Source organism: Podarcis melisellensis (genome assembly GCF_964234715.1).
Source record: "Podarcis melisellensis genome assembly, chromosome: 1".
NCBI lineage: Eukaryota > Metazoa > Chordata > Lepidosauria > Squamata > Lacertidae > Podarcis > Podarcis melisellensis.
Window position 1 is genome coordinate 129,943,584 of NC_138528.1, and position 12,357 is coordinate 129,955,940.

A 12,357-nucleotide genomic window follows, 5' to 3' on the forward strand; every position below is an offset into this window, starting at 1 on the left:
GCCAAGAGCCCTTTCAACTCTACCATATCTCTTTAAAAACAAACCAACAAACAGATTCAGGTGGTTAAATGTCCCTTTGTCACGGGAGAACACATCACCAGTGGGCTATTTTATAACTTTGCATATTTTATTAACCACATAGTGCAATCCCGTTACATAAAAAAAATCAGGTTGACAGCATTTTTAATTGATTATACCTCCAAGTCAGTTCAGTTGCCTGGCATTGAAAAGGTTGCCAAAATAATTGCCCACTCAGAGCGACTTGGGGAGTCTCCCACAAGGGCTAGTCTCCAGCGCAGAGTTTTCTATTGACACAACTGAGCGCAACTCAGCACAAAGGAATTCAAAGTATGAATTCACTTTTCACATTCTGTTTGAACAGGGAGATCAGGTTTAGCTGATAAGGAGTGAAGAAAATAACACAGCGGTTAAGAGCATTATGCAGCCCATGAATGTGCATGAGTGAGCTCTTTGCAAAGGGGTGTTTGGGAAGGCCCACTGCCTGGGCTGCTCACACACATATTTGAAGAACAGGGCAGCAGGCATTCCCCACTTTTGTCTCAGAAGATGGGAAAACCCTGCTGAGTTTTGGATGGAGCATCATGCTTCCAACCGTGGACAGCAGCGGGATGATTCGAGAAACCCGCAGGCAGGCGAGCGAGGCAACAGAGTCTCCGTCTTTCTCTGAAGACGCAACTTTTCTCCTCTGGATCTCAGTGCGAGCTGCTTTTCATTCGCCTCGGGCTGGATAGCTTACCGTTTTGTATCTTTGGTTTAATGGTTGCGTTGTTAACTCACTGTGATTTCAGGAAAGGCGGCATTAAAATATTTCAGATGGTTAAATACGAGGGACAGGTCACTGCCTCTGCAAAAGGAAGGTTCATCCTAGCAGGCATCCTAACCTTGCGCAACCCGATCTCGCAGTGGATTTGCTCAACCCACTAACCTGCTTTTTATTGATGCAGTTTAAAAAACCTTGCTCTTTCAAGTCCCACTCAGATTTAAATACCGGCTGACTGGGCCATTTATTCCCGCGCCCTGACCAAGTGCCTCCCATGTGTCCCACAGGTAGCCCAGGCAATCTTCCCCGTGGTTATTTAAAAAGCTGCCAGAGGCTGCAGCTCTCCCGTCGCATTTCTCCTTCTGCTGCTGCTCTTCTTATCGCTTTAGCTGCTGCTGCTGCCCAGGAAGTGGACTGGGAGGCCAGCGCTCGTGGGGCCATGTGATCGCTGCGCACCGATTAGGTGGTTGGATCTGGTGAGCCCTGGGCGAGGGGAGAGGAGGATGGGAACCCAGCACTGGAAGCATGTGACAGCCACATAGTTTTGCACCACCTTCTAGGGCAGCATTTCCACCGAGAAAGAGACCAGAGAGAGGACTGAGCAGCACCCAGGAAGCAGCAGCAGCAGCAACAGCGCGCATTGCAAGGTAACCGCAGCTGCGCAAAGGGCGATCCCCAGGGGGAGAAGCGCAATTGCAACCTGCTGCTTGCCTGGGCAGGCTCCAGGGGGCTTGTTGGCCAGGGGCAAAGGCAGTGAGCAGCAGCCCGCGAGGACCTGGCGGGCGTTTGCAGGGCTGGCACCTGCCCGCCTGGCTGCCAGGTCGGGGGCAGAGGAAGGAGCGGGAGCGAGGGGCCAAGGTGAGCGCGGGCTGGAGGAGGAAAGGGCTGCGCATTAGGAGAAGGGCTGAGCTGGAAAGGACGGGGGCATCTCCGCGCACCAGGGATACGCGAACTGGCAGCAATAGTCCTGTCACAGTGAAACCAACCTAGAGGAGGGGTGGGAGAGTCTGCTGCTGTCCTGTGACACTGAATGCTCTCTGGCGCGCAAAGAGCTTGTGACTTCGCCAGAGGCGCCCCGAGGCCGACTGAAGGTTAATTTGGGAAGCAAGGAGCGCCATGGCTGCACATGGCTGCAGATGACTCCACATGCGCCCTTTCTGGCAAAGCTGCCGACTGGGGTAAAAAGAGCAACTTCCTTGACTTCTTCTTTCCTACTGGAGATTTAAATGTGGGTTCATTTTTACTGTTGACATCTTGTAACTGGAAAGGCACATTTCTAATTTATTACCGATTTGTTCAATGCAAACTATGGAAGTAAAGCCAATGCAAATCTATAAAAGGGTTCCCCTCCATGGAAACTCCCCTTTCAATAACACTTTATTGAAATATTTATGAAAGTGCTTGAAATAGTTTTGTCCAACAGCGGATCTATCTCGTTTTTGATCAGGAGTCAGGTTTCAGCTCCATGGAAGTTGCAGCCAGTGGCGTAGCGTGGGGGGTGCAGGGGGGGCCGGCCACACCGGGCGCAACATCTGGGGGTTAGGGTTAGGGGGCGCAAATCCACGGGTTAGGGGGTGCAAATTACTTGCCTTGCCCCGGGTGCTGACAACCCACGCTAAGCCACGGGTTGCAGCAGTATTGGGACAACTCCTCCTATTTATGGAAAGCTATAGGAGGCCAGTCTGACAAGTAGACCTAAAGCCCCAGAAGTTGTTAATGGCAAACAACTCTCAACTCCAGCCAAGGGGGCTGCAGATTGTTTTCCAGACCTGCAGATCAGATGATGCCCAGAACTCAGGGTCTGGAAACTGGTATGTGGCCAGCTGACTGGAGTTGGGGCTGATTTGCATATCTGTTACTTGTTCTCCATAAATCTAGTCATTTGTCATTAATAATAATAATATTTACCTTTTTACCTTTAATCACCAGCATCATCATCTGTGGCTGTGGCCTTTTGTTAGATTGATTATCTTTAGCATTTATTTTAGGTTTCAAATTATATTAACTAGAAGGCCAAGCTTAAGACATGGGGAAAGTTTATGCAGAATTTACCACCTGCAAATACAATCATATTCAGTGGTAACTGAGGGTACCCTGAAATTGTGTAAAGAACTGTCATATGCCATGAATAGAATGAGGTGACTGGGTGTCAGAAATCCAGGATCATAGAACTACTATGTTAGAAAGTTCATTGATATGAATTGGGGAGCTTGACCTGATCTATCAATCAGGTTGTTGAGGTGCTAAAGCACTGCTCTGAACTCCTCAGAAGTGTGGCATTACAGTGGTACCTCAGGTTACTGACGCTTCAGGTTACAGACTCTGCTAACCCAGAAATAGTACCTTGGGTTAAGAACTTTGCTTCAGGATAAGAACAGAAATCGTGCGGCGGCAACAGGAGGCCCCATTAGCTAAAGTGGTGCTTCAGGTTAAGAACAGTTTAGGTTAAGAACGGACCTCCAGAACAAATTAAGTTCTTAACCCAGGGTACCACTGTAAATGAAAATTGCATCTCACGTCTGTGGAGATTGTAGTTTGCTAGGATTCCACAACCCCATTAGAATAAGTGTCCTTCGCTGTCTGTTGCTGACGCTCAAAAATTTCCAACAAGTCCAAACTACTGTTGTTTACCTCCTCCTTGTCACCCCCCCACCCTTTTGGGTGTGACTTCAAGATAGCAGCAAAAAATGAGAGGTGGGTTGCAATTTCTCACAACTTCTGTGTGCCTAATGCACCGTTCTATTTCTCCCCTCTGCAGGGGGGTTAGACAAGGAGCCAGCATAACCGACGTCACTGTGCAGGTGGACGGAGTCATATTTGACAGAAGCACGTCTGGCCTCTTTCAAAATCACTCCGCAGACCCACCCTCTAGTAGCCGGTCTACAGTCAGCACCCATATCTTTAGGAAGAGGCTTATGGACTGTGGTTATGATTTAGCCCGGGGGTGGGTGAGTGTGGAACTAGTCTGTTAACTTCCAGAGATTCTTTGGCTCCCAACTCCCACCAGTCCTGGCCAGCACAGCATGCTGGGAGTTGGGCTCCCATCAATTTCTGGACTCTGTCCCTGGTTTCCCCATGTCCGATCCTAGCAACATTCAAGTATTTTGGAATTTCAACAGAATTTGTCTTATTTTTGTTCTTTAAGGAGGCATGGCATAATGGTTGAGGTCCCCTTTGGATGATCACTGTTCTCTTGGAGGGATTTGGTCTCACACCAGCATGTTTAGGTTTGCCCAGTTAGCGTGGATTTAAAGCACAGTTGCCTGGAAAGGGCCTAAGAGACAGAGTGACAAATCAGGAGGTTCCTGTTCAGATATCAGCTCTGCCACCTTTTCTAAGCCCCAGGGCCTTCATAACATGGGGGGTGATACGGACCTACCTTACAGGATTGGTGTAAGCATGAAGTACTTTGAATGCTCTAAAGCACTGTATAAAAGTGAAGTAGTATTATTCGCTATCTTCCATGCTTAAGCCAGTAACAAAATGATTGACTTGACCAGGTTTCCAAATATGGGGTGCATTAACTTGTGGAGATTATACAGTAGTGGTAGGGAGAAATTGCAACTGCCTGCTTTCCTTCTGGTGGCCTCCAACTTTTCTCATTATTTTGCTTCCAATACCTTGAGCTGCTGAGAGTGGCATGATTATTAATTTGAATCACAGGAGAGAGAGAGAGCTTAGATTGATAGGTCGCATTGGCAGCAGTGATCTGGAGTCTCCAGTCTCCTCTAGGTTGACCTTATTCCACCTTTGCAGCTCTGTTGCAGGATGGCGGCCTTTCCGGCAGGGCCAGGTGACTTGGGTGTGCTGGGAATGCCTTGCACAGCTGCCCTTCCACCTGAAGGCCGCTTGAGTGTTCCCCCTCTGACCCTCGCTGGGCTCGTTCCTCTGTGTTAATAGTGGGACGGGGGACTTAAAGCAGAACCATCTTCTCCCATCGGCCCATCACCCAGAAGGAGAAAAGACACATTTTCTGAAGCCACTTTTGAGACCCTTCTCTCTCCTCTCTCCACCTCCCTTCTCTTTTAAAGTTCATCACTTTATATCATGTTTCAGGATCCATTGGTCCCTTGCAGTTGCTTTTGACTAGGATAATTGTTCTTTAGAATTGTGTGGAAAACTCTTGTTAAGTCAGTAAGCAACAAGGCATAAATATTAGGCCAAGTCTGCAGAATGTAGGAAGCAATACTTTCTCTTACGTGTGGCTGTGAGATTACCAAGGGTGGGGTGGGGTGGTTAACCATGGGGTGTTCACTCTATTTTGCCTTTGACAGACACACCTGGAGTCCTGTGTCCAGCTCTGGGCACCACAACTGAAGGAGGATATTGACAAGCTTAAAGTTTTCAGAGAAAGGAAGCAATACCAGGAGAATCCATCCTGGATTATTTAAACTAAAAGGCTAAAACCAGTCTATCTAAGCTTCTCTTTAAATTGCAAAGGGATGGCACTCTGTTCACGTGAGGAAGGAAGGATAATAGCTAATAAATATATTATCCTCTCCTGGCATCTAATTCACATCCCAACATAGGTTATGGGTCCAGATTAGATTATTTTTGAAGTATTTTGGTGAATGCAGCTGAATTCTCTTAAGAAAGAAGTCCAAAGCAGAACTCTTTCTTTTGTTTCTTGGTGAGCATATGGTGACTCCATTGTCTCTACTGTGAAAAGAGATTAGTCCCCACTTCCCTCACAGAGCAGTACCTAGGTAGTGAAGATTTTTGGTCTTAAATTTTCCTTTGGAGACTTTGTTCTGGTTTTGGATTTAGCACATTTTTCTCCAACTTTTGAGTTTTGGACATTTCCTCCGTTTTTGAGATGGCCAGTGAGGTTTACTTCAGTGATGCAAGCCTCAAGATGCCCAGGTTACCATCCTTACTCAATGGGGAAAGTATCTGTTGTTAATAGCAAAGAAATACTAGGTGGCATTAAAAGTAAAAGGCCTAAAGGCAATAACAAAGAATCTAGAGCTCCAATCAATGTATGAGAACGGCAAAATAAGCAAGTTTTAAGCAGCATTTCAGATGCCCAGGTTGTGCATATTAAGGAGACTGATACTGCAGCCCAGATTCTTGAGGCTCTGGAACTTTCATATGGATTTGCAAGCAAAAGTTTCCATAGAAAACGGATTCGCGATTGTCAGGGTTTCTGGGAGAGAGGAGGAGATGACAGAGGAGACGGAGAGCGAGTGGGAGGAGGGGCAGAAGGATGAGGAAGAAGATGACGGAATTCTGAGGGAATCCACGAGTCTGAGCAGCGAGTCAGAGGATTCTCAAAAGGGGGTTACCTTAATCAAGCAAAGGGGAGGAGAAGGGAGAAGCGGAGAGGAGCCCAGTGGAAGACAGAGGAAGCAAGAGACGTCTCAGCCGGAACGGAGTAAAGGGGGTGGAGTCGTCAGCCTCTCGGAGGGAGCAGGATTAGGAGAGAACAGAGAGAGGGGGTTGGAGCAGGGTGTTCAGCCGGAAAGGGTGGAGAGCAGAGCAGGGGGTGGTGTAGCGGTCGAAAGAAAGGTCAGCAGCAACGTACGCGCGCCAAGTTCAAGCGTAGAGGCGCGCGGAAGTGGAGAGAGCTCAGGGGAGGAGCCCGGCCCTAAAGCCAGAAAGAGGGGGGAAGAGGCGGCAGAGGATTCAGCCTCAGGCGAGTCACGGAGAGAGGGAACCCAGGGGGGCAGGAAGACCCTGCGGAAAAGAAAGGAGAGGAAGAGGTGGTCTAGAGCCAGGCTATTAAGTTGGTGCGGAAGAGGGGAGGAGTCAGAGGGGACTTCAGCGGTCTAACGTGGCAGACGTACGGCCACAATGCTGAACTGTATGAGAAGCAGAAATCTTCAATAAACTTTTCCTGTAAATAAGCTGCAACGGAGTGAGGTCTCTTGTGAGCTGGGACCAGATCTGGGTGGCCGTGACAGTAAGTCCCCTCTCTGAAAGCAAAAATTTTTTTTTTGCGAAGCTCACGAACCGGAGCAGCCATGAGCGCTGAGGAGCAGCTGGTTGCATTGCGGAATCAGGTTACCGCTCTCACATCGGCAGTCATTGCTTCGCAGAAGAAGAATGACGACTTGGAGAAGACGTGCCAGGATTTGCAGGCAAGGTGGGAGCGCGCGGACAGGGCGGGGGCCCCAGGATCCAGAGCGGAGGGCATTGCGCTTGGACGGAGGGGGGGTGCCCTAGTTCCGCATTTTAATGGCAACTTGCAAGACTATCCCAATTTCAGAGCGGACGTTGTATATGCACTGCACTTACTCCGTCACGATTTTAAAGATGAGGAGGAGAAAGTGGGGTTCATTGTTTCGCACCTGCATGGGGAGGCCAGGGCTTGGCTACGCAATCTGTGGCGCGAAGATGGACCGGCCCGTCGCGATTCAACTGCGTTCATCAAAGCGATGGATTCTTGTTTTCAATCCTCTGTGGATGTGGACATTGCGCGCCGTCAAATGCACGGGCTGAGGCAGGGGAAAGCGACTGTGCGCCAATACCACTCTAAATTTTTTGCATTGCTCACCGCCTTAGATTGGCCAAAGGACAGTAAACCGGTCAGAGATCTTTTTTGGGAGGGATTGAGCCCCCCCATCAAGGATGAGATCGCTAGGGGGGACAGACCCCAGACCCTAGAAGACGTGGTGCAACGGGCTTTAGCTCTTGGAATTCGACATGAGGGGCGTCCGTGGCATGAGGAGGACGGGCCCCAAGCGCGTGCGCAAGCAAGGACTCTCCCTTTTGGGCACAGGGACTTCAGCCGTGCGCACCCCTCGCCAATGGGGAAGGACAGTGAGGAGCCAATGGAGATTGGTGGTGCTAGGGCTCAGAAGCCATCCCAGAGCCCTGTCCCTGGTGCAGCCAAAGCGAAGCCTCCTAGAGGAACCAGGAAGTGTTACATCTGTGACAGTGCGCACCATATGGCGAAAGAGTGCCCCCAGAGGCTCCAGAAGCACACTGCAGCGCTGGCAACTGTAACAGCAGAGGTGCAACCAGGGGAGCAGCTTCAGGGAAACGACAGTGCCTGGCTGGAAGCAGAGCTACTGGGGCTCAGCCAGGCGGATCTGTAGACAAGCCCCCAGCATCACTGCAGAGCGTGGACCCTTTGCCTCCCAAACCGGCAGTTCTGCTCACAGCAACACTCCAGTTGCCTGATGGGAGACTCTTTGAGGTTCCAATAACGATCGATTCGGGAAGCAACGCCGACTTCATGGGACTGCAGTTCGTTAAGCAGCACAACATGGCGCTCCTGCCTGCAACGACGCCTCTGAACGTGGTCACGGTGGACGGCAGGAAGTTGCTGGGGGGGCAAGTGGTGCAGCAAACCCCTCCCATGATGATGCAGATTGGCAACCATCGAGAGCTTATTAGTTTCAATGTCACCCACTTATCGGACACACCCATCGTGTTAGGCATGAGTTGGCTGGAGAGGCACAGTCCCGCGGTTGCGTGGTACCAGAGGCAGATCAACTTTTGTTCATCGTATTGTGCTCAGCATTGCTTTCAGACCGATCAGGGAGGAGAAGCTGAGCAGCCATTGCATCTGAGTATGGTGCAAACAGTACCTCACAAGTACCAGGACTTCTTGGAGGTTTTCTGTGAGAAGGAAGCTGACAAGTTGCCGCCTCATAGACCTTACGACTGCGCGATTGATTTAGTGCCAGGGGCGCAATTGCCTGCTGCCAAGCTGTACTCCATGTCGGAGGACGAAATGCAAGAGCTTCGGGAGTTCATAGACCATAACCTCAAGCGCGGTTTCATCCAGGAATCGAAAGCAGCGGGAGGCAGCCCTGTTTTCTTTGTGAAGAAGAAGGACACGCCCCAAAAAAGGCTTATAGTGGATTACAGGTTCATCAACAGCTTGACTAAGCCCAAAGCTTTCCCCATGCCCAAGATTGACGACCTTTTAGCGACCGTCAGGAGGGGCAAGATTTTCACCAAGCTGGACCTACGTGGAGCTTACAATCTCATCCGCATCCGGAAAGGAGATGAGTGGAAGACCGCCATGTTCACCCCTCTGGGCACATACGAATACAGAGTCATGCCTTTCGGCCTCCAAAATGGCAGCCACGTTTTTCAAGCATTTATGCACCACGTGCTAGCAGGTCTCCTCTACAAGAAGTGTGTCTGCTTTCTCGACGATATCCTGATTTTCTCGGAATCGCCGGAGGATCACGATAAGGACGTGAGGGAGGTCCTGCAGAGGCTGAAGGAACACAGGCTGTACGCCAAGTTGGAAAAGTGCCAGTTTGATGTCAGAGAGGTTGATTTCCTTGGCTACAAGTTGTCCGACGAGGGACTGGCCATGGACAGGGCTAAGGTTCAAGCGCTGTTGGACTGGAAAAGCCCTCGAAATCGGAAAGAGGTCCAGAGGTTCATCGGCTTTGCCAATTTTTACCGCAAGTTTATTAAAGGTTTTGCGAACGCGACGGCGGCGATCACTGACACCCTCAGTTCCAAGAAGAAGAAGTTCGTCTGGACCGAACAAGCGGAGCGGTCCTTCCGGACGCTTAAGGGTCTTTTCGCCTCCGAAGAGCAGCTGCTCCACGTGAATCCCGGCAGACCCATGCGGGTAGAGACCGATGCGTCGGATAGAGCGGTTGGGGCCGTTCTTTTGCAAGAGGATTCACAAGGCAACTGGCGACCGGGTGCGTTCTACTCCCGGAAGCTCAGCAAGACGGAGCGCAATTATACCATATGGGACAGGGAGTTGTTGGCCATTCATGCAGCTTTCAAAGCGTGGCGACACTTCTTAATAGGAGCCAAGCACACGGTGCAGGTCCGCACGGATCACAAGAACTTAGAGTATTGGCGGACGGCTAAGTTGCAGACCCAGCGACACATGCGCTGGGCGGAGTTCTTTGCGGACTTCGACTTCAAAATAGAATACATCCCAGGAGACTCCAATGTTATTGCAGACGCGCTGTCCCGAAAGCCGCAATACTTGGAGGAAGCAGCTCCAATCGCAGCAAAGCACATTTTCGCACCGCAGGCGTGGACGTGCGCTACCATCGCAGTCGACCTGGACGCGGTGCGACGCGCGTTGCAAAGGGATCAGTTTGCACAGTCCAAGATGGAGGAGCTACGCGGAGGGTCGCGAGACAACGATGAGTTTCAATTACAAGATGGACTTTTGACTCGTAAGGGTGCCCTTTACGTGCCCACCGACGATCTTCGAGCCAAGGTTCTGCAACAGTTGCATGACGCCCCTAGTGCAGGCCATTTCGGCAAAGAAAAGACGATGGAGTTGGTGGCTAGAGACTTTTGGTGGCCCCAGATGAGAGGAGAGGTGGCGGACTACGTCGCCAGGTGTGATATCTGCCAGAGGTCCAAACCAGTGCACCAGAAGCAGGCGGGATTGCTAGAACCGCTGGAGACACCGCAGCAACCATGGGAGAGGGTAGCGTTGGACTTTGTTACAGACCTGCCCAGCTCCAGAGGTAAGACGGCGGTGTTAGTGGTGGTGGACTTGTTCACCAAGATGGCGCACTTCATCCCTTGTGCCAAGGTGGCGACGGCAGAACAGACCGCAAAGCTCTTCATCGATCACGTCTTCAGAGTGCATGGACTTCCGCAGTCCGTCTTGTCCGACAGGGGGCGCCAGTTTGTTTCCACTTTCTGGCGAAAGCTTCTGGGCATCTTGCACGTCAAAATCAACCTGACATCGGCGAGGCATCCACAAACCAACGGTCAAGCGGAGAGGGTCAACGCGATCATGCAGCAGTACCTGCGGTGCTACGCCAACCAGCGACCTGCGGCGTGGGTGGACTATCTGCCGATGGCTGAATTCGCCTACAACAACACGAAACACGCTTCCACCGGGGTGACGCCTTTCTTCGCGAACAATGGCCGTCATCCCAGAACCTTCCCGAGATTTGCGGCACCAGGAGGGGGGGGGCCTCAAGATGCCGACCAGTTTGCAGCGGAGTTGCAAGAGGTGCACGAGGAGCTGCGGAGACATTTGGAGCTGGCAAAACAGGCGTATAAGGTGCAGGCCGATAAGCACAGGAGGGCGGGAGAGGACATCCAGGTTGGGGACTGGGTGTGGTTAGCAGCCCACGCGATGCCGGCCAGGTCATTGGCCAAGAAGAAGTTAGGACACAGGCAGCTAGGGCCATATCAAGTTGAGGCTAAGATCAATCCGGTGGCTTTTCGTATAGCCCTTCCGGAAGGTTCCAGGGTGCACCCGGTCTTTCATAGGTCGGTGCTCACTCCCTACAAAACCCCACACAGGTTTCAAGAGTCAGGAGCACCCCCAGAGCCACGTAGGAGGGCGCCTGAGAGGGGGGAATCGCCAAGACCAGAACCTCTTAACGAGGTCACAGAGATACTGGACTCGAGATGGGGGGAGGAGGGAGTTGAATATTTTCTCGCCAGGGAGGGCACACCAGCCGCTGCTAATAGTTGGGTGCCAGGCTACGAGTTAGACGAACCCCTTTTGAAAGAAGAGTTCCATGCACTTTTCCCACATAGACCCATGCCAGCTGAGTACTTTGATGACTGGCTTTTCACACCCACATTGTCAGATAGCACGTTCAGGGGTTTCTCTTCCCCCGAGGGAAGAACACCAGAATCAAGCCCGCCCAGGGGATCGTGCTCGGGGGTGGACACGGAAACCCCTTATTGGTGGGAGGAGCAGCCAGAGGAGGAATGGCGTAAGAGGTGGCTGATAGGTCCTTGGCGGGCAGCACCGGAGGAAGTAGCGATGGAAGCAGAGACTGAGAAGCATTTGGGGGAAGAACCCGACTTCGAATACACTTACACAGAACTGCCAGCAGAGAACATTGACGTAGACGACCTGCATCCTGAGCCTACCCCCGAAGAGCCGCAGTTTCCACAACCGGTCCCCGGCGAGCGGGAGGGGGGAAGGGGGGGCTTCGAGGGGGGGATGGATGTCAGGGTTTCTGGGAGAGAGGAGGAGATGACAGAGGAGACGGAGAGCGAGTGGGAGGAGGGGCAGAAGGATGAGGAAGAAGATGACGGAATTCTGAGGGAATCCACGAGTCTGAGCAGCGAGTCAGAGGATTCTCAAAAGGGGGTTACCTTAATCAAGCAAAGGGGAGGAGAAGGGAGAAGCGGAGAGGAGCCCAGTGGAAGACAGAGGAAGCAAGAGACGTCTCAGCCGGAACGGAGTAAAGGGGGTGGAGTCGTCAGCCTCTCGGAGGGAGCAGGATTAGGAGAGAACAGAGAGAGGGGGTTGGAGCAGGGTGTTCAGCCGGAAAGGGTGGAGAGCAGAGCAGGGGGTGGTGTAGCGGTCGAAAGAAAGGTCAGCAGCAACGTACGCGCGCCAAGTTCAAGCGTAGAGGCGCGCGGAAGTGGAGAGAGCTCAGGGGAGGAGCCCGGCCCTAAAGCCAGAAAGAGGGGGGAAGAGGCGGCAGAGGATTCAGCCTCAGGCGAGTCACGGAGAGAGGGAACCCAGGGGGGCAGGAAGACCCTGCGGAAAAGAAAGGAGAGGAAGAGGTGGTCTAGAGCCAGGCTATTAAGTTGGTGCGGAAGAGGGGAGGAGTCAGAGGGGACTTCAGCGGTCTAACGTGGCAGACGTACGGCCACAATGCTGAACTGTATGAGAAGCAGAAATCTTCAATAAACTTTTCCTGTAAATAAGC

At 51.7% G+C, this 12,357-nt stretch overlaps 1 protein-coding gene across 3 annotated transcripts in view; it reads left to right on the forward strand.

Moving 5' to 3' along the window:
* The first annotated feature begins 1,229 nt into the window (after window positions 1-1,229).
* MLPH (melanophilin) overlaps window positions 1,230-12,357 on the forward strand; it is an 80,288-nt gene continuing 69,160 nt past the window's right edge. For 2 of the 3 annotated variants that reach the window (XM_081921517.1, XM_081921518.1), the window contains exon 1: window positions 1,893-2,009. In XM_081921517.1, the coding sequence (XP_081777643.1) occupies window positions 1,908-2,009 (102 nt within the window). In that variant the 5' untranslated portion in view covers window positions 1,893-1,907. Of the gene's footprint in view, window positions 1,429-1,892; window positions 2,010-12,357 lie in introns of those variants that run through there. The other variant, XM_081921519.1, reaches the window with a different exon arrangement.